Below are 20,641 nucleotides of genomic sequence, written 5' to 3'. Positions count from 1 at the left end.
GGATGGGCCCAGAGTGACTCAGTTCTCTGTTCCGCATGCTCAGATCCACAAGCAAGTGCAGAGGGAAGAACGGGGCCATCTATTACACATTTCTTAACCTTGTTGCTAATAAGGCCTTAGATCACTGCCGCTGAAATCACTCAGGAGGTAAACAGCCCGGCTCTCAATTACAGTCGCTTCCCTGTATGCTCTTAAGGCAGAGCAGAGCGGGTGGAAATGCCCCCTGAGTATCGCCCTGTGCAGGAGTCTCCCCAGCTGGTGCACAGCTGTCAGAAGGACTCTCTTCTGGCCGCGTGCCCAGCGAGTTGGGGCCATTCTGTGCTTTCCACAGCCAGGCAGGGACCTTGGGAATTGGAGCAGCCCTGAGGCCTCTGTCAATGACCTGTCTATCGACTTTGACTGAGCACAGAAGTCTGTGCTCAGAGTCGCTTAGGGACCAGCCTGGCACCCTTTACCTGGAGTTTGTTCACCATCTCCTCAAACATCTTCCTGGCTTCAGGGCTGTTGGGCTCCTTGAAGTAGTCCACAATGCCCACCTGCACCACAATGGACTGGAGGTTCCGGCAGACACCTGGAGCAACAGAGAGATGGCTGGGGTGCGTGACGTGCGGGGGGCAGCGCCCAGGTACCGTGCTGATCAGCCTGTGACGGTCAGTACGGCCACAGGGACTTCCGGGGCACAGGCCCTATTCACAGTCAGTGGCGCTCGTGCTGTGTCACAAGGGGGACCGAGCCTTGTAAGAAGGAAAGGCCCAGCCCATCTGTGCCTCATTAACAGCCTCTGGATAGGGCCCGATAAAGGGCTGCTGGGCTCTATGAAGAGCCAGAGAGGAACAGGAGGAAGCTCTGGCAGGGTGAAGCCGCAGGTGAGTCGGGGACTTCCCAAGTCCAGGGAGGCCTGGGAGTGGCTTGGCAAAAGCAGGGAAGAACCAGGTTGAAGCAGGAAGGCTGGGATCCTCTCCCGAGAGAATCCCGGGGCAAAACACGCCAGGTGGGAAGGCTGGGGACGGGTCGAGGGGAGACGAGGCTCCCTTTCTGGGAGAGGCCCCCGCACTGAGTATTGTTGTGAATTATGTATAAAGATATTAGACCCAGGCGGGGAACGTTTTAAAGATTCTGCACTGGTGGAGTTTATTTAAGAAGCTCAGGAGAGGGTAAACTGAGGCAGGGCACCTGCTGAGCAACCGCTGGCCATGAGGGGGTGGTCACGGTGTTACCTGCCTCTAACTGAGTCAGGAGCATTTGAAAACCCCACCCTTGAGATAGAAAAGGCCCTCTCTTGACCTGTCCTATCCCCCTAGGTATTTATCCCAGGCCTGATCCTGCCCCCTACAAGGTTTTCGCCTGCTGTCCAATCCAGTTTACAATGACTCTAAAAATGGTGGCTCCCACCATGTCCCCAGCAGACTTTTACACCTCTCACCATTGGGAAGCATTTCTGAATATTCCACCTACAATTTCATCCCAGGATGCTTGGCAAAACCGTTTCAACCATTCTCCACACCGCGCTGAGCCGGCCAAGGCTGGAAGTGACACCTCGCCTGCGTAACACTGCTGGGGATCTGCAGCAGTGAAGATCTCTGGTCGAGGACCAGATTGTGACCTCCATTACAACAGGGTAAATCTGGTGTAACTCCACGGACAAATTAGTAGAATGACTCCAGATTTCTACCAATGTAAATGGAAGCAGAATCTGGCCCGTAGCCTAGGACACCAGCACGGGGCTGCAACTCTCCAGTGACTATTTAAACAGGATGGGTTGTTTTGCCCATTAGCTGCTCCGACAACAGTCCTGCAGCAGGGCTATGGCTGGGAGTTAAAGCGAGGCTCTGTGGAGCCGGCAGTCGCTACTCACTGTTGAAGTGCAGCAGGGCTTTGGGGGTGACAGGCGTGGAGGTCAGCACCAGCATCTCCAGGCCCTTCAGGCCCTCCCGACACACCTCCGCCGCCACCTCCTGGTTAATTTCCGTCACGTGGTCGAGTTCCAGCACCTGCAGCCGCATGCAATTCCGAGCTGGCGAGACGAAGAATACAGGGTCGGCTCGGTCAGCGCTCCCGGGAGTGGCAGCGCTTAGCAAGGAGAAGCAGCCTGGGGGTGGGGTGCGGGGTCTGGCCTGAAGCTGCCTGAACATTTTGTGGTTGGGAACATTAAGGATATGATGGGGAGGGAGGTAGGGCCTGTGTGTTGGCAAATGGGGATCGGAGACGGGACCTGTGTGGCGAGGAGGCGGGGCCTATGTAACACTCTCTCTTAAGACATAGTCCACACTATGAAATGTTTGAGACTCGCCCCGCCCTCAAGCTGAATGCAGCGAGTGGAAATTTTGTGGTGCCCAGGGGAATATCAGAGAACTCCCCCAATACGGACACATCACGCGACATACATATCAACTTTCCCAGCACGAGGCCACATCCTGTGCCCGTATCACATTCTACCTCTGCTTCACAGCAAGAGAGCGTCGACTTGCACTTACCTAAAGAAGCCAGTCCCTGGATTCCGCAGCCAGCGCCGCCAACGCCCAGTGCTCTTAAATGCGGCCAGCATCGGCCGATCATCTGAAGGCAGCGGTTGCTGAAACGTGTCGGCTGCTGGCTGCAGAGGAAGGGGGAAAAATGAGAAATTGATAAATTATTCCAGTTACTGTAATGTCACTGAAACACAGTCCTCCAGCATCCGGAAAAGAACTCATGGCCTTCTGCTTCAAAATGCAGGCTGCTACCATTAGAACTAAGGAAGTAACACTAGTCATAGCCTGTAGCAATAGGTCTTATACCCTGTGTGTGTTTGTCACACTAGAAGGCAATGCATGTTCACAGGGCCTGGTGTCCCTTCCAGCAGAGGTACTGGGTACTTCAGTGGCCCATTTCTAAAGTTCTTGTTCACCTACCCAGCCACTGAAAAAAGTAATTTCCACATGTCTTGACCTGGGTGTGCCATAAGTCAGGTAGCATTAGGGTACGTAATGGTAGTGTCTAACATCTACTAGGGCAAAAGAAAGGGAAGATTCTCAACTGTACGGAAAAGAGGAGGTGAATAGCCTGACCTGATTTCTACCTCCCCTGAACTGTGCTGTTATCTAAGTCATGCACCTATTAGCACTTAGAGACTTGTTCTGTACTTTGTAGAGTGGGGAGACCTCCAGAATCTTAATGCCTGAAGATCACAGGCTTTAAAAGTGAGAGAAATTACAGTCACCTATTAAACAGCGAGACTCAACACCCTTCTGTAAACACACAAGCCCTTCGGGGCTGCTATTACATAAGCAGCAAAGAGCTCTGGCAGCGGTTTGATGTTCAGGATTGCCAGGCCTTTCATCTCGGATGCATCAGGATCCTTTGCATCAGCGTTAGATGCAGTTGCAGGTGCCTAAGACTTTTTAGCCTTTATCTCTAGAGACAGGGCTGAGCTTAGGGTGACCAGACATCCCGATAAAATTGGGACTGTCCTAATTTTCAAGCATTTGTCTCGCATCCCGATCGATGTTTGGTTGGGACGCAATTTGTCCCGATATTTGGCACTCCTGGGTTTTTTTGTTTTGTTTTGTTTTGTTCTGCTGGCGGGACTCTGCTTTCCCCCCACCCCCCCATCTCTGCCAGCAGGACTCCGGGACACAATTTTTTTTTTGCTTCGCTGGTGGGACTGCCCCCCACCCCCCATGTGTCCCGATATTTTCTTCATCCCATCTGGTCACCCCAGCTGAGCTCCCCATCCCAATGTCCTCTGAGTTCGGGTCCAGGATTTTGGTTCAGCCCAGAGGGCCCAGCTATGAAATTTGGATCTGGAACCCAACTTCTTCCAAGTCCAGAGGTGGAGCGGGGATGGGAAGAGGTGGGGTGGGGGCAGGGCTTGGGGTTCAGCGGGGCTTGAGCACTCCTGGGGAAAATTAGAAGCCGTCTTGGGCGTCCATGGAAAAATTTAAATCAAAATCGGGGTCCTCAGGTTGCTAACGTTTGAGAACCACTGCTCTAGACTGTCCCTCCGCTGAACGGGTGATTCGGTGTTACTCTTACCAAGGGTGCAGCGGTGCCACTTGTAGCGAGATGATGTCCCTGCAGCCTGCTCCCAATGCCCAGATGACTTCATGGCCCACAGGGTCTGTACAGCTCCTGGAACAAGACAAAGAACCTGCTTTAATATTCTCCAGCCGAGACGCAGCCCAAGAAGTTCTTTGAAATCTTACGGTGCCAAAGAGTGGAATTGCCTAATGTAGCGTCAGCTAATCTCCATAGCCCTTGCATCTGGGAGGGGGTTGTGTCTGGAAATCCAGGCCTGGAGAACAGCAGAAGGTTAATGCTCCATATTCTTTCTGGGAAAAAAAACAAACAAACCACCACCACCACCACCTCTTATTCTTCAGGCCATTTGCAGGAACCAAGTTCTTATCTTTTAACGGGAGATGATGGGGGGACCATCAGGGTGACCAAAGTAAGTTTCACCTTCATTTGGCCCGTGCACACGTGGCATCACCAGAAGGAAAGAAGAGGAATTTAGCCCTGGCTTGAGTGTTTCATAGACTGAGATCCCACATCCAGGCACTGAGCTGGGACAGTGTGGGCAGCCATGTGCAAACTTCCTCTCCCTGCCCTAGCAGTGTGCTTCAATCCTGAGAGCTCTTGTGAGCGAGAGGGGAACTGGAGGGTGGGGTTGGGGGGGGGGAGACTATATCCGTAGGCCCGTGGGGGTGCCCAGCTCTCATTGGGAGCCAATAGGAGGTGGGCATCTCACTCCCGTTTGTCTCGCCCTCCGAGTCATACGAACTGTCACAGGTCTAGCCAAGTGTCCCTTTGTGGCTACTCACTCCCCACACTGCAGCTGCTGGATCACGTGTATTTTAAGCCTCCAGGATCTGAACAGAGTCCAGTCAATTCCCCGGGCTTGGGGTCCCTAGGCATACACTGTGTGTGCACTTACTCTCTCCAGCACCTGCTCCTGGAGTTAACACCTCATTGTCTCCTTGCCCAGCCCCTAGAATCAGTGTCAACTCCTCAGATGCCCACCCCCTCGCACCCGAGCTTAAACATCCCCTCAGCCAGAACTCCCGCCAAGGTCAAGGGGCATGTGCCATGCAATGTGCAGGCACAAGATCCCAAAACACTCTTGCTCTTTACTTAAGCTTGAGAAATATGGAGAGAATCCAGATCATGTAGAACATAACACACCTCCTGCAGTGCCCGCTCTCTAGCTCACCTGCCCCTTGGGAGACTGACTGTATCCAGGTAGGCAGAGGTCCCCTGACTCATCAGGCTGCTCAGAAACTCCCCTCAGCTTGAGCTGGTGAAATTGGCCAAAGACGAAGACCCTGAATAGATCAGTTCCTTTCCAACTGCCTGCGTCTCTCTCTCTGAGACAGTCTCCCCCCTGAGATTCCTTTTACAATCTCCTGCTTTCATCACCTTCACTTTGTCCTCCGTAGGGAATTTCCACTGTCTAACCCTCAGCCTGCAGACCAACTTGCCTAAACTGGTCTCCCCACTCAGGCATCCTCTTTAGCATAACTATTGTGTGCTCATGACAACTCTCCGTTGTCAGCCCTGTGCCACTGCCCACTGGCATTTCAGTCCAATATGGAGGTTAAAAGGCAACAGAGAAGGTAACTAGCTCCCACATTGAAAATGAAGTTGGCAGCTGGGTAAAGATGTACAGAGACTTCATAATCTCCCATGTATAATTTATGAATTCTGATTGCCCAAATCTCCATGCAATCCTTGGCTCTTTGAGCCTGCCAGCAAGGGTGTTAAGTAGTCCTAATGGGTTGGGTCTCTCTAGAGCTTACTCTAGGGTGACCACTTCCATGTTCCTGGAATACTGGACATTCTGGCACTTGCGGGAACAGTGGGGACCTGCCCCTGCCTGCATAACCTCGTACGCAGAGTGTGTGTGAGGTCATGCCAAAGGGGGTGGAGCAGTGTGCTATTCAAAATGGCGCCCTCCGGTCCAATACTGGTCAAAACTACATCCGACAAGGGATAAACGTCTCTGAGAAAGGACTGTCCAGAGTGAAGCCAGACTAGCAATCCAGACCAACAAACCAGCAGCCTCTCATGGTGTTACCAACCCCCAGCGCCACCCAGTCCCACAGAGCAATGGGAACCCCTGAGGATCAAGCCCATCCTTCTAATTTTGAATGACCCACTTCTAAACTTCAAGCGAACCTAAAAATAAGCCAATGGTGTTATCTTGAGAGCTCGTACGTCTCCACAAAGCCGCCTGCCAAGATTCCCTTACGAGTTCGGCTCGTCCTTAATTAAAACATATGAGTCATGGTGACAGGTGAACAAGCTGCCAAGCACCTCGAGTGCACATGAATATCTGAGGCTGCTGGAGCCATTAAAAGTGAGGAAGGACACATCAGCAGATAAATTAAACAACAGACCGTCATCTCGCATCCCACACTCATTCATCTGCATGCCCAGGCTCTGAATCAGGGTCTAACGCATTTTGCACAATGGGAGTGGTGCTGGAAGAGGATCCGGAGGGAATGTAGCCAGCGCTGCCATCCCAGTGGGTTGGATGTAACGTATCTCTCTCGACAGCTGCATTTTAATGCTGGAAATACTTGTAAGCTCTTCGAAGCGAGAGTCGCTGCTTGCTACATGTATGTGCAGTGCCGAGCACAACGGGACACCCTTTCAGTGGGGCCCTTTAGGTGCTACCATAATACACAGAGATTATAACGGTACTCGAGGGCAATGGGGAGACTAGATAGATCAGGGATCGGTAATGGGTGACACAGCCTTTCGCTCCTAGCCATAGCAGTTTGTGTCTTGTGACCGAGAGGCAGCGTGGTCTGGGGGTGAGGCTAAAGGGCTGAAAACTCAGACGTTCTTGGCTCTGCTTGCAGCTGGCAGTGAGATAGCGCATGGTAAGGGGGGGATTACCCCACAAAACACATGTGGCCATCTCCACCACAGGCCAGGTCTTCTCTTTCCTGATCCAGAGAGATGCTGTCACCTAGACCAGACGAGGAAGGAACGAGATGACATCTCCCTCTCCATGGCTACATCCTGAGCTGGGAACCCCAGGTTCCTGCTCCGTGCTGTATTAATTTCCTTTCTCATTTTACTCCTCCTACTCTTTGCCTTCTGTCTAATCAGAGCCCAACTGAGCCAGCCAGGGCAGATCTAACCTCACAATTTTATGCGACCAGCGTGGGAGACCCCTGCGCAGCCAGGTCCTGGTAAAGAAAGTGCCCTACAGACTGGGCAGACAAAAGGAAAGGAACCTGCCAAGTATATTCCAAAGCCAGTGTCCAGGACCATGTGCTCTGTGGTGTGCTTCGCCTGCCAGCAACTGAACTGCAAACCAGAGAAAGAAGCTGCCTTTTCTCTCTTCCCTTTTCATATACATTTGACTTAAGAAGGAGACAGCATCAGATGCCAGCAACAGAGCCAAGAGCTGCTGCTCAGAACCAATTTCCTTTGCCCTCCAAACAGGAGAGCTGATGCCGTTCAAGTGATTGTCAAGTTAGGAGGATTTTTCTCTTTAAAAGATTCTTCCCAAGTACAGGGAGATGAAGGAAGGACAGGCCTGTGGTTCAGTTGTCAGTCTGATGCTCAGAACACTTGGGTTTGATTCCCAGCTCCGCCCCAGATTTCTTATGTGACCTTGGGCAAATCACTTATTCTCTGGTTTTTAGAGGTTTTTAAGGTCAGGCTTGACAAAGCCCTGGCTGGGATGATTTAGTTGGGGTTGGTCCTGCTTTGAGCAGGGAGTTGGACTAGATGACCTCCTGAGGTCCCTTCCAGCCCTGATATTCTGTGATTCTATGAATCTCTTGCTGGTCTAGGTGCCACTAGAGGGGAAACAGAGTGCCACAGCAAGCAGGCCTGGGTGACACCGTGTCCATCCTCCCAGGGCTCTCTCCAGTCAGGGACAATGCGTACATGGGTAGGGTGGTGCCCTGCAATTGCCCACACCATGGATAAAGAGGCCGGGAAGCCTCAGTCGGTCTGGCACTAGACAGCACGCCCACGGTAGGAAGGACCTAGAATGCCATCCCTGTCTCTGAGACTGACCAGAGCCAGACATCCCCAATACCACCAAACCCTCAGCTCCCAACCCCCCCTGCACAGAGTCTCTTCAGAGGCTCATTGTCTGCTGCACCAGGAAGCACCTGGCACTTGAGAGAGGAACAAGATTTGGAGGGCAACTAACAGACGGCCTGGCTTGGAGAGGTGGGGCTGCAAAGGGGGCGAGTGCCAGCTAATCCAGGGCACTGGAGCCTCCTGCCACTGACCAGAACAGGATTGGGAAGTTTGCATCCCCAGATGTCTAGGGCTGGGTCTGTGTATCAGGGCAGGGGGCCCAGTCTGACCCAGTTATCCAGGAGTAGGTCCCACAGACTGGGCCTAGTGCTGGGGATGCTGGAAGCCTCAGGGACATCGATTGGATTCCACGTGGTCTGGGCAGGCTCAGCCTTTCCCAGCTCCTGGCTACCTCAACCCCCATCTGCATAAGAACAGCAGGACAGACACCAAGCAGCAGCCTGAGGACAAAGCCACCAAGTCCCAAGGCAATGGCCCTTCCCACACACAGCTCAGTGAGATGCTCTGAGTGGCAGGCAGCCCACCTCCCTCCAGCACATGCCCCATGGCTAGGTCCGGCGGGCCCAGGACTCGTGCACGTACCGATAGGTGACGGCCTGAAGCGCCCGGCAGTAGCAGCTGGCCAGCCAGAGGGAGCGATCTGTCAGGATGTTGGAGCAGTGTGAAATCCGCAGGATGAGCAAGTTCCCGCCCGTGGCCTTCAACAAGGACTCCAGCCCGGCTTCGAGGCAGCCCCTGAGGAGACGGAACCAGCGGGGAAGGGGGAGAGAGAGCTCAGCAGCAGCGCTCACTGCTACCCCTGCTCTCAAAGGGCAACGTGGGAAACGTAGCCCCGAAAGCCCAGTGGCCAGGCCAGAGAGCAGCTGCGGGGAGGAAAGGTGGAGCCCCATTCCCTGGGACGCTTCACCCGGGACTGAGAAAAAGCCACAAGGAGCAGCCCTGCCCCGGCCAAGGGCATGGACTAGAGTCCATTAGCTGCCAAAGTACCTTTGAGGAGCCAGGCCTGGACGACATAGCTTGCTCCCACCTGTCAGTGCAGCCATGCTGCGATGAAGGCCACCTCCTCTTCCTCAGCCTTGCTCGTCACATTTGGTTTGGGTGGCAGGGGCCCAGGCCAGGCAATCCTACGCGGGTGTTCCCCCTCCCTCGCCCTGTCCGCCTGACCCAAACTCGCGGAATACCAAGGGCAGATCCAGACCCCACAGGAAGGGTCTCAAGCACCCTGGATTAGTCTGGGTGATGGATTTGCTCCTTCTTCCTTCTCCTGCCTCATTGCAGGCTGTTTCCCTCCATCCTCGCCTTTCCCACTCCTCTTCTCCCATCCCAAGACGTCCTGGAGGCAGGTCACTAGCACCCTCACCCCGGCTGGAGACAAACACCGCCGAGGTCTCATTGACCTCCGCTACACGGATCTAAGACTGGCCTTTACCGACCTTCCATCAAACCTGTCCCCCAGTCCTGCCTCCACCATCCCAGCCTGTCCCCGGCCGGCTCTGTGCCCTTCAAGCCCAGCTTTGTTCAGATAAATACCACAGCAAACATCCCCAGCTCCTGCCAGCGGGAGTTTCAGTCCTGCCCAGCAATGGAGTCTAAGCAGAGTCAGGATGAGCTCTACCCTGACATCTGGTGGTGAATTATGGGGAGTGTGGAAAGGAATTTCAGGTATTTGCATTGGCACACCCACCCCACCTAGCATAGCCCATGCCAGCCTGGGATGGTTATTTTGACACCTCTGGGATCCCCAATTTCTTTGTTATTGGGGCAGGAGGAATAAAGTGTTGTCACCCTGATTATGTGAATGAGGAACTATGAGACTGCTTTATGACAGAGATGTCTCAACATCAATTAAGTAGCACTTGCTAGACAAGGGACATGGGTGCCAAAACCCAGTGAACTGAGAGAGGTTGGGGACTGGTGTGTGTACCTGGTGGTATGGGCCCCTTTTGAGGGCCTGGAACAACAATTGCACATCCTCCTCTCTCCACTGTTAAAGAGTAGAGCTAATTTTGAATCCATTAGGAGTCCACCTAGAGGCTGCTGAGCTGAATTCATGTTGGGCCAATGGTGCACCAGCACCTGGGCTCCCCTACTACAAGCTGAAATCACTGAGTGCTGTGTTAACTAGTGGGGGAGCCTGAAGATCTATCCCTAAGTGGCTGGCAGAGCGGAGCAGCTTGCAGCACTTTGGAGCAGCCCACAGAATAGTGAGTGGAGCAGAGCGGTTTGTGGGAGTGGCTCACAGGTTGGCTGGAGGAGTGGCACAGTTGGTGGAGTAGAGCTGGTCATGGTGAAGGCTGCAGCAGAACTCCACGGAGAGGCAGAGCAGTTGGCCTCCTGGCCCACGTATGGTGCCCCTTAACACCCTTTGTACGTTCCCCCATTTCCACTCAGGCTGGGGATGGAGGGGAACTCTGCAGATAAACTTTTGAACTCTGGGGTGGCACTGACCAGAAACAGAGTCTTTTGGGTTGTTGGACTTTGGGGTGATTGGACTTAAGATCCTAAGGGGGAAAGGACATTGCCAAACGTACTTGGAGGTGGGTTTTTTTGCTTAGGGTTTGTGTTATAATTCTGTTTGTGGTGTTTCTTCAACATGATGCTGCATTGTTTCCCTTCTTTATTAAAAGGATTTTGCTACACTCGGACTCCGTGCTTGCGAGTGGGGAAGTATTGCCTCCTAGAGGCGCCCGGGGGCGGGGGGTGGTGGTGGTATGTAACTGTCCTGCTCCAAACCAGTCAGTACTATCCAAATAAGGGAAACATAAGATTTTACACTTACCAATCAAGTATTAACACGCAAAAGTCTTTGTCTAAATGTGTATAAAAGGTCTGTAAAATTTGTGTAAGACAAAGTCTTTTGTACCAAGGTACAGGCTCTCCTTTTTCTGCAAAATAAAGCATTTTTCCTTATCCCTGTCAGGTTGTTAATTGGCTCTCAGCTAGGCAAACCCAATATTTCGGTAACAGTATGTAATTGTCCCAGGTCACTGGTTGGGGGCTCGAGCCAGTTTTGCATTGTGTTATTGAAACGGAACCCCTGGATACTGAACCCGGCCCTTGTTGCTGCCAACTCAGAGGGGCAGAAGGGTTACAGGAGTATTAACAGTGGGGGGACCCTAGTATTTTGGATGAGTAGAGACTGCATTTCTGATAGCAACCAAAGCACTAAAGGAGGGGTTCTCAACTGTGGGTGGGGGCCACCCTGCCTGTTCTGTATCAGTCGATGAGAGGTGGTTCCCAGGGGTCCCACAGAGGTACTGGGATGGGAATGGGGGCTCTGGTATAGAAGATACTGAGATGCACCAGCACTAAGCAATCCCAGGGACTGGAACCAAAGCACTGAGAACCGGAAGTCTCTTCAGGGCAGGAGCCCTTGTAGCTTGGAAGCTATTAACGTTCTCCCAGTGGAGCATTAAATGGACAAGCCAGAGCTACTGCAGCAGTGATGTCACTATGGGACAACAGAAACCCAGGTATTAAAAGCTCAGCGACGCTGCCCATGTTGGCCAATGAGCTCCTTATGAAAACGGACAGATTGGCTATGGAGGTGGAAAGGGGAGTGTCTCGTGGGGGCTCACCGGGTGCTTTTCACGTACTCCTCCTTGCTCTCCTTCTTCCCTCTCAGCCGTGGCTTGAGGTTCTGCAGCGTGAGGGAGTGCGTCTGGGTGCACCATTGCGACAGCATGCCCAGGAACTGCAGGGGAAAGCCAGACCCCCACCCGGTGACAAAGTGACACGTGCCAGGACAGGAGAACCTGCAACCAGGAGAGACAGCGCCAGACTCTCCCCCTGCCCCCGGGGGGGGATGGTGGGGCCAGAGCACCACTCACACACACACACTCAAGCACAGGGTGTGTCTACACTGCAAACAAATACCTGGCCCCCCATGGCGCCAAGTCCCAGCGCTCCGGTTGCAAGGCTAAAAATAGCAGAGTAGACATTCCCCGTCGGGCCGGAACCTGGGCTCTGAAACCCGGCAAAGAGGGAGATTCAGTCTGAGCCGGAATATCTACACTACAGCCAGGCTGGGAGACTCAGTGCCGTGGGGTTTTCTTTGCAGCGTGGCTGTATCCATAGAGGGAGAGGTGTGCATGTTTTCAGCTGTCAACGAAGACCTTGGAGATAGCAGCCCCAAACAACACACACAAACAGCTGCCATCACAGACCGGTGCAGAGGACAACACGCACAAACACACATGTACATCTACATCGCTGTGCACACACCAACCGAAGGGCGTTTTTTGGTAAATGAAAACATTTCAGCTACTGGAAAAACCCGGTTTTCATGTATTAAAAAATGTCCAGCCCAATTTTGACAGAAAACCGGGGCTCAGAAATGAAGGGCAGGGCTGCATTAGCCCCTAAGAAATGGGCCCCACACTGCTGCCCTCTTTGATGTTTCCATGGGCCTGGCTCTGCCTCAGGGCGTTCCCTGGGGGGCCTGGCTGGAACCCCACGGCTGACTGGCCCTTTACCTTCGATGAAACCCTGGAGTTCTCCAGCAGCACCCGGGTCCACACGGCAGGGTGGCGTGCCACGAATTTCCAGTCCTTGCAGACCTCGGCAGCCTTCAGCAGGGTCTTGGTGTCGAGGTAGGTGAAGATGCAGAAGAGAGCAGCTCGCATCTTGAGAATCTCCGGGCTGATCACCTCGTTGGAGCGGGACGGGCTGCCTCTCTCAGGCCGGACGACCTTCCCGCCGCCCCCCTCAGACCTGGCTGTGTGACAAACACCATCAGCGGGGGCATTGTGCAGGGAGGGCGGGATAATACAGGAGAGCGGCTGGGGGGTAGGGGTGGTGTTTGTGGATATGGTTTTCCCAAGCGTTTAACAGCTCCTTGTGCCTCAATGTGAGTTCAAAACAATAACCCTTCACCCTCTTCTAGCACCTTCCCTCTGGGGATCCCGAAACATTTTATAAATAACAACAGATGTCCCAGGAGTTTGGTCTGTATTGTTATCCCCATTTGAACAAGGGGGAAACTGAGGCACAGAGTGGTGCAGTGACTTGCCGAAGGTCAAAGAGAACAACGGAACCCAGGAGTCCTGAATCCCAGCCCCCCTCATCACCCCGGGAATGGAACCCAGGAGTCCTGAATCCCAGTCTGTCCCCTTCTCAGGATGGAATCAAGGAGTCCTGAGTCCCAGCCCCACCCCCTTCTCAGGAATAGAACCCAGGAGTCCTGAACCTCAACAACCTCCAATCTACCCACAAATGGAATCAAGAATCCTGAATTCCAGTCAGCTCCCCACCCCACAGGAAAGGAACCCAGGAATCTGGATTCCCAGTCGGCCCTCTCCTGCCCAAGGAATGGAACCAGGAGTCTACCTCCGTCCCTCCATGAAAGCAGCAGGGTAGGCCAGCTGGCCCCTGCACTGCCCCACCACAGGCCTCAACCTCAGCCAGGGGCATCTTCTCCCGTGGTGAGAGGCTAGTTCATTTTCCAGCTCACCCCGGGTTGCTGCGGCAGCCAACCGATGTGCCCAGGGCTGGGGGGAGGAAGGAGGCCAAACATGCAGGAGAGGGATAGCTCAGTGGTTTGAGCATTGGCCTACTAAACCCAGAGTGGTAAGTTCAATCCTTGAGGGGGCCATATAGGGATCTGGGGCAAAAATCAGTACTTGGTCCTGCTAGTGAAGGCAGGGGGCTGGACTCAATGACCTTCAAAGTCCCTTCCAGCTCTATGAGATTGGTACATCACCTGTTGAATGGAGCTGAAATGTGACCCCTTCCCCCTGCAACTCATCTCACTCAAGCCGTGACTGAACCAGGCTAGGGTTTAGATCTGGGATGTGGCCGTGAAAATGCACCCTCTGCTTTTATCGACCGCCCTGGCCCGTCGTCCTCCTCCCTGGCAGACAGGGCCTGGCTAGTGCAGGTACCGTACCAAGCACATCTCCCATTGAGGGGAGACCCCAGGCCATTTCGTAGACCTGGTGTAATCACAACTCCAGTGGCCCAAATGGAGTGACAACTGTTTACACGGGCTCTGAATCTGGCCTCATGTCTCAGCATTAGCTCTAATGGCCTGGACCCCCCTCAATCGTCCCCTAACAGACTTTGAATGTGCAAGAAAAAACATTCCTGATGCCCCAGCTTGTTGCGTTTTAGCTGCTCCATTGCCACGGTAACCAAGTTCACCTCTCTGGCAGAATGGTGTTGAAAAAGCCAGGGCTCTGATTTACAATGCTAACACCTCCCATTCCCTCTCTCGTCCAGGAGAATCCTGCCCATGCTCTCTAGATCACTTCACTCAGCCCTGTGCAGCCAGTTCTGGGGTGGAACACAGCAGCTGCTTAGTAGCATGCCACTATCGTCTGGGACATCCTGTGTTAGGCAGGAGGTCAGACTAGATGATGGGGATGGACCCTTCTGGTCTGTGAAGATGAGAAGAAGAGCATTGTGTCTTGCAGAAGCTGCAAGGGGAACTGAAGGAGGCAGAACGTAATTATGGGGATTTGTGTCATTTTTATGGAAAGCGCCAGGGGACCTTTAACAACCACAAAGGGGTAGGAAGCTTGGGGGAGAGGAACAGCTCAGTGGTTCGAGAATTGGCCTGCTAAACCCAGGGTTGTGAGTTCAATCCTCGAAAGGACTATTTAGGGATTGGAAGCAAAAATTTGTCTGGGGATTGGTTCTGCTTTGAGCAGGGGGTGGGACTAGATACCTCCTAAGGTCCCTTCCAATCCTGATATTCTATGATTGCTGGCCTGAATCCAGCCCAGGGTCCATCTAGATCACCAGCTCCAGCTGCCTTAGAGGAAGGCATAAGAACCCAACACAGCTGATATGGGATAATCTGCCCCAGGAAAGGTCTTGTCCTGGTCTCTAATTGCCAGAGATCACTTTAAGCCCCAGGAGGTCTAGCATCTCTTCCAGTGTTTTTATCATTAGTTATGCAAGGTCTGGACATTCCCAATAGCCATATCCATCTTTGCAACTTGCTAAATTCTTGACTTTCTATCAATCCATGGGGTGGCCTCAGCCAGAGACCATGTGCAGCCCAATCTCCCTTCTCTAGGGCAGGGATCATTTTATAGACTTTTATCCGGTCTCCTCCTATTCGTCTTCTTTCTCAAGTAACAGTCCCATATTTTTCCAGGCCCTCGATCATTCTGGTCTCCCTTCTCTGACCCCCTCCAACTCTGCACTATCCAGTGTGAGATGGGGTGCCCAGCCCTCCACCCAGTCTCCAGATGAGGCCACTCCATTGATTTGGAGAAAGGCAGTCAAATATTTTCCCTGTTATTCTCCACCCCACTCCTGCTTCATCCCATGGTCTTGGTTGTGATTTTTGGCTTCAGTGGCACGTCGAGCAGAGGTTTTCACTGAGCTGCCCAGGTCCATTACAAGAGCAGACACAGTCCATCGAGTAGCTTAATGTGCATGACTTCGGAGCTCGGTTTTCCATCTCCCCCAGGCGCCATTGCCTTCCCATCCTTCACCAGGCTGGAGGTGCAGCGTTCAGGGGGAAGAGCGCCACCTACTGAACTGTCACCACCACTGCGGGGGTTTTCCAGCCAACTGTGGGTCAGTCACCCCTATGTCCAGGCAATGGGGTTCCCCTCACCACCGGAATGGAGACTCACCCATCAGCCTGCAGCTGTTGAGGGGCCTCGCCAGGTTCGCCTCCGGTGGGATGCGGGGGTCCTGTTCCCACACCTCGGCCTCCGACTCGGTTGTCCTGGAGCCCACATCTGAGATATCCCCCTCCTCCCCCTCGGTGCTGTTGCGGTACGGCCTGCGGTGCCAGTTCTGGATGGCCTGCCTCCGGAGCCCCGAGCTGTGGGCTGCTGCGGGCCGCTCGAAGCCACTGTCCATGCCCCGGCTCTGCCCGCCATGGTAGAGATGCCCGTCGGTGTTCTCCTCCGGCTGGTACAGCTCAGCGCCATCGCTCTCATAGCAGCCAGAGCTCTGGGAGATGGCCTTCACTCGGCTGGAGGCCCTGCGGGGATATGCAGCCATGAGCAGGGTGGCAGGGAACTGGATCCAGAGCTCCAGGAACAGTAGGGGGGCCGTGCACTCCACACCCAAAAGCCCTGCTTACAGAAGAGCCTCCTGTTTATTTCAAGGACATGGAGGGGTCTCTGTATCTCGATGGCGAAGATGTGGCTAGGGGATAGCTCATCTGGAGCACGCAGGGCTAGCAGCCACCCGTCAGATGCTCCCAGCCTGCAACTTCCCTGAGTTTCTAGAACAGTATGCCTAAAGCTGCTCGACATTCCCCCACCTGGCATTGGGGGGTCCCCAGGACTACGAGGCAGCCGGCCCTTTGGAGCAGGTGGCGAGGAGGCCAGCTGATTAGCTGTAGAGAAGTCAGGCTCGGGGCAGCCTGGGAGGCATGAACCTGGTTTAATTGGGACTTCATTAAAACAGAGGTTGTGCTGCATTTGGTTCCTCTAGCCCCCTGCCCCTGCCTCGTCTACACTGTGATCACAGGGCGTGAATGCGGCTCAGCTTTCATCTCCTTAGCCTGGAGCAGGGAAGCCGTGGCAACCTGCACTTCAGCATGGGTCACCTGGAACCCTGGATAGGTACTGGTGGGACTCACCCGTGCTGAAGGCTGCGGCCAGTAGCTGGGCTAGCTAGGGTCCATCTACACAAAGGGCTGTCATGCCCTGTGGTCACAGTGCAGACAGACCCAGGGAGGGTGGGGATGGGGTCTAGATGGCACTTCCCAGAAATCAGCCATTTGCAGGACAGGCAACGAGGAGAAAGCGGGCACCTGGCCAGTCCATACTGTAGCTCCAGGGAATGTGAGGGGGATACCTAGGAGGCGGAGTCTAGGATAAAGGCCTAAACTCCACTTAACACTCCCATGCTTACAATGGCCAAACGTAAAGAGCTAGTGGGCCAAACCCATCTCTGGGGTAATGCCACTAAATCAAGAGAGTTATGTTAGCGATGAATCTACCGCCATAGGGCAAAAAGATGCACCGCCAGCTATTTGAATGTACAGTAGGTTCTGCTTAATAGCAACCCGGATATGGACAACTCCCGATTAAAAGCAGCATCCCATCCCAGTGACTTTAAAGTTCATGGGATTCGGATATCGGTATGCACTTACTAGCAGCACTTTGTGGAGGAAAGGTCCCAACTGCAGGCAGTCTTGCAAGGCTGCAGCCGGTGAAAGAAGTGCTGGGATGTGCCTTACTTGCCTGCGGCCGGTGCTCAGCATGTCCTGGAGCTTCCTCTGGGGCTGCAGCCCTGCAAACCTGCCTGCATACAGGACCACACAGGAGTTAAGGGGCTGCGAGGGGAGGCTGTGGGCAAGGCAGTAGCAGGGAGAGAGGCTGCCGCAGCCTGGGTGCCAGAGCTGCATGGTATCTCTGCCTGCACTCTGCCAGGAGGCTGCACCCAGGGAAGGAAATGCTGGGACGTGCTGAGCCGTGACCCTCAGAGTGGGGGTACTGGACAGCTCTGTGGGGTCCCTAGCTCCTCTGCTTCCTCTAGAAAGCCCGGGCATCTGGCATGCAGCCCCTGTTGCTGCCCTGCCTGGATGCAGGTTGGCAGGGCGGCAGCCAGGGATGGCACAGCCCAGCACTTCTTTCCCTGGCTGCAGCCTCGCAAACCTGCCTTCACTCACTGGCGGCCGTTGGATAACGGCAACTTTCTGCTGGCAACCGAGGGGGCGGTAATGAGCAGAATTCACTGCATTTAAAACGATCTGACTGGACAGTCAGTCCTAGAGCGAGAGCCGGCAAACTGAGTGTCCTGTTCTCTCTCTCTCTCTCTCTCATTCCCAACACCTGAGACAATGGGAACCACCTCTCCTGCTGGTACCTGGGGTCACCCACTTAACAGGGCTGAAAGCCCAGATCTCAGAGACCAGCCCCAGCCGGGGTGTGAGCAGAAAAGTCCGCTCTTCCAGCTACACCGTTACATTAAACCTTTCAGAGACACCACCGTGATTCAAATGCAACTTCAGCCTCACGTCTGGGGTAAATGCACCTTAGCTGCTTGGAAACACACTATCAAAAGAGGCCGGATGTCAAAACATCTCCGTCCTGGTCTAGTAAAGATTTCTGACAGCCCAGTGTTACACCTTGGTGCTTCCCACAAGATCACAAGGAGAGAAGAGAAGAATCAACCCACCCAGCTATCCCGATTCCTTCAGATCTCTGACTTCAAAGCATTTATACAACTCAGCTTGGCAAACAGGTCGAGATCAGTTATACAGACGTGTCCTGCTGTGACATTCCCCCCCACCCCACAATGGACTGGGCAGACCCACAGCCACCCAGGTCCAAGTTTGAAAGAAAATAAAGATAGATTAAAAGGAAAACAGTGCCGTCCTTCATGCTACTCCGACTAGCTGTGAACCTGGGAAGGCTTAGCACGTGCAAAGAAGCTAGAAAGCAGAATTTCAGGCTGTCGCAGAAGACAGTTTCTTGGTGGGCATTCGCCAGCTGCCGGCAGAGAATTCCACTGGAAAGGAACCACAAGCTTCTTCCACGTCCTAGGGACCACCAGCAAAACACACTCAGCCAGCCCCACCGTCTGCTGGAGAGGATATGAGCCAGGAATTGCACGTACATGGATGACATAGGCACTGATCCAGGCCCAGCCCTGTTTCATGCTGGGAAAGGCTCCCCCGTGGGAAAAGGATGCTGGGCAAAAGACAAGGCCAAGACGTATGGAGATTGCTTACCCAGTGCTAGAGGACGATCTCTGATTGGACTCCGCGTAGGAGCTGTGGACAGCTGCCCCGGGGCCAGCGTGCCTGTCCCTCTGGAGCGAAAGGAAGGAAGAAAAGGAGACCAGACACTGAAACTCACTCAGTTAGGGAAAAGCCAGCTGGCTAAAGCCTCCCCTGGGGGATAACCTGACTGACTGCGTGTGGACATGCCAGGCACTGAGAGGTGACACTGGTGTAATGACGCCAATATCAGTAGATCACCAGGACGCAATGCAGCATCTCCAGCAAAATAGCTCCTTGGCCAGCTGTGCCATATGGGCAAACAGCCCTGGCACAACTCCCAGCACACCTTGGAGTCTGCTCTTCAGTCCAAAGATGCAGGACGAGACCAACAAAACCTCCCATTTATACAGCACCTTGCACTTTACAGGCTGGGCTTGACTTGCCCTTCAAATGTGGCCACTTCTGGGGTGGACTGTGCATGCTATTGTGCACCAAGAGCACTACACAGAAATGGGGACTGAAGAGCAAATTGCCCCCCCCCCAAAAATCCACACTTTTTTTTCTTAACATTGAAGATTGTTCCTTTGGCTGGAAATTGTGGGCGGAGCCTGGGGCTAACAGCCCTGCTCTAGCAAGAGCACTGGGGGAGCTTTTAATAGTAGCTACGTCGGGATGGAAGGGACTAGTGGTCAACTAGTCCACTGCATCAGTCTCCTCAAGTAGCGATGGGACAGAGGCCTCCCATGAACCACCACCACCCCCTAATCCCAGAACAACAATTTCCATTGTGGTCTCCCATCCAACCACTGATCTCACTCAGTGTTGCTTAGCTTGCAATGCAAGCAGCCCTTACTACACAATAGCACAGGAGGGAGAGATAAGGCTGGCAAATGCACCCAGGGAGGAGCATGGCTTCCCATAGGGCATGGCAAGCAACAGACACAATTGGCCCGACGCTAAAAGGAGATACCGGTCTGCTGGCGCCCTTGGAGCCGGGCACGCTGCACCTTCCCAGGCTGCCGTTGGGGGTGGTGCTGCAGCTGCTGCTTATGATCTGGAGTTGCTTCTCCGCCCGGTCGGCCCGGTCCAGGAGCTCCTCAATGAACTGCTGCAGCCGCACCTTGGCGTTGGCCTCGCGGGCCGCTGTCTCCTTGAGGAACTGGTCTATCTGGATGACCTCCCTGGCGCAGGAGAGACAGCAAGAGGCAGAGGTGAAAACGCAGTAAGGCTGCCCTTCCCCCAGCAGATCCCGCCGCCCTTTGCCACACGGCAGCTCGCAAAACTCTGGGAGCCAGGGGAGTATTGCCAGCCCTGTTTGAATGACCAGGAAATGGAGGCACAAAGGTTAGTGGTCTGATTTCCAGAGGTGCCAACCCCCTGCCACCTCCAACCCTCCACTCATAAACCCACCCCAACCCTTCCCTTGGCCTACCTCATCATATAACCCTGCCCATGATCCCACCCCACCCAACCTCCTCCCACCTGATCCCCTTCAAGCTTTGCCCCACATCCCTGCACCAGTTCTAGTTCCCTGGGGTCCAGCTGGGAGAGGAGAGGGGAAGGGAAGGGAAGGGGATAGTATACTGAGGTACATTTCCAAGAGATTTAAGCTGTACGACCCCAGTGCAGGAGTCACCCAGCTCCCTGGATTCTTCGGGCCTGAGGCTAAGAGGTACAGAGAAGTTAGGGCTTCCACTGGTGCTGGCAGGAGTCCCAGGTGCTCAGCGCTTGAGTCTAAATGAACCGGCCAATCTCATTGTCTACATGTTGTGAGAATCCTCTCCCTCTGCGCTCAGCAGCAGTCAATTGTCCAGCCAGGGATGACGAGAGGCGCCCAAGACAGATTGCGTTAAGTGGGGACAAGCTGCCCTGGCGACGTCTCTCCTGAACTATATCCCTGTTCGCTCTCCGCTCACCCGTTTAACCCGACACCTTAATGGGGCTAATCCCACC

At 53.9% G+C, this 20,641-nt stretch overlaps 1 protein-coding gene across 1 annotated transcript in view; it reads right to left on the bottom strand.

Moving 5' to 3' along the window:
* The window catches only part of FBXO41 (F-box protein 41), a 94,111-nt gene that overhangs the window by 7,608 nt on the left and 65,862 nt on the right, over positions 1 to 20,641 (bottom strand). The window contains exons 3-12 of the mRNA XM_050943365.1: positions 19,659 to 19,869; positions 18,698 to 18,777; positions 15,636 to 15,991; positions 12,522 to 12,763; positions 11,625 to 11,740; positions 8,629 to 8,781; positions 4,012 to 4,107; positions 2,475 to 2,593; positions 1,856 to 2,014; positions 456 to 571 (exon numbers count right to left, since the gene is read on the bottom strand). Coding sequence (XP_050799322.1) covers positions 456 to 571; positions 1,856 to 2,014; positions 2,475 to 2,593; positions 4,012 to 4,107; positions 8,629 to 8,781; positions 11,625 to 11,740; positions 12,522 to 12,763; positions 15,636 to 15,991; positions 18,698 to 18,777; positions 19,659 to 19,869 — 1,648 coding nt within the window. The remainder of the gene's footprint in view (positions 1 to 455; positions 572 to 1,855; positions 2,015 to 2,474; positions 2,594 to 4,011; positions 4,108 to 8,628; positions 8,782 to 11,624; positions 11,741 to 12,521; positions 12,764 to 15,635; positions 15,992 to 18,697; positions 18,778 to 19,658; positions 19,870 to 20,641) is intronic.

This window comes from Gopherus flavomarginatus, chromosome 3, assembly GCF_025201925.1.
Source record: "Gopherus flavomarginatus isolate rGopFla2 chromosome 3, rGopFla2.mat.asm, whole genome shotgun sequence".
Taxonomy (NCBI): domain Eukaryota; kingdom Metazoa; phylum Chordata; order Testudines; family Testudinidae; genus Gopherus; species Gopherus flavomarginatus.
Note: the sequence above shows the minus strand (reverse complement) of the source record. Positions and strands in the feature narration are given on the sequence as shown.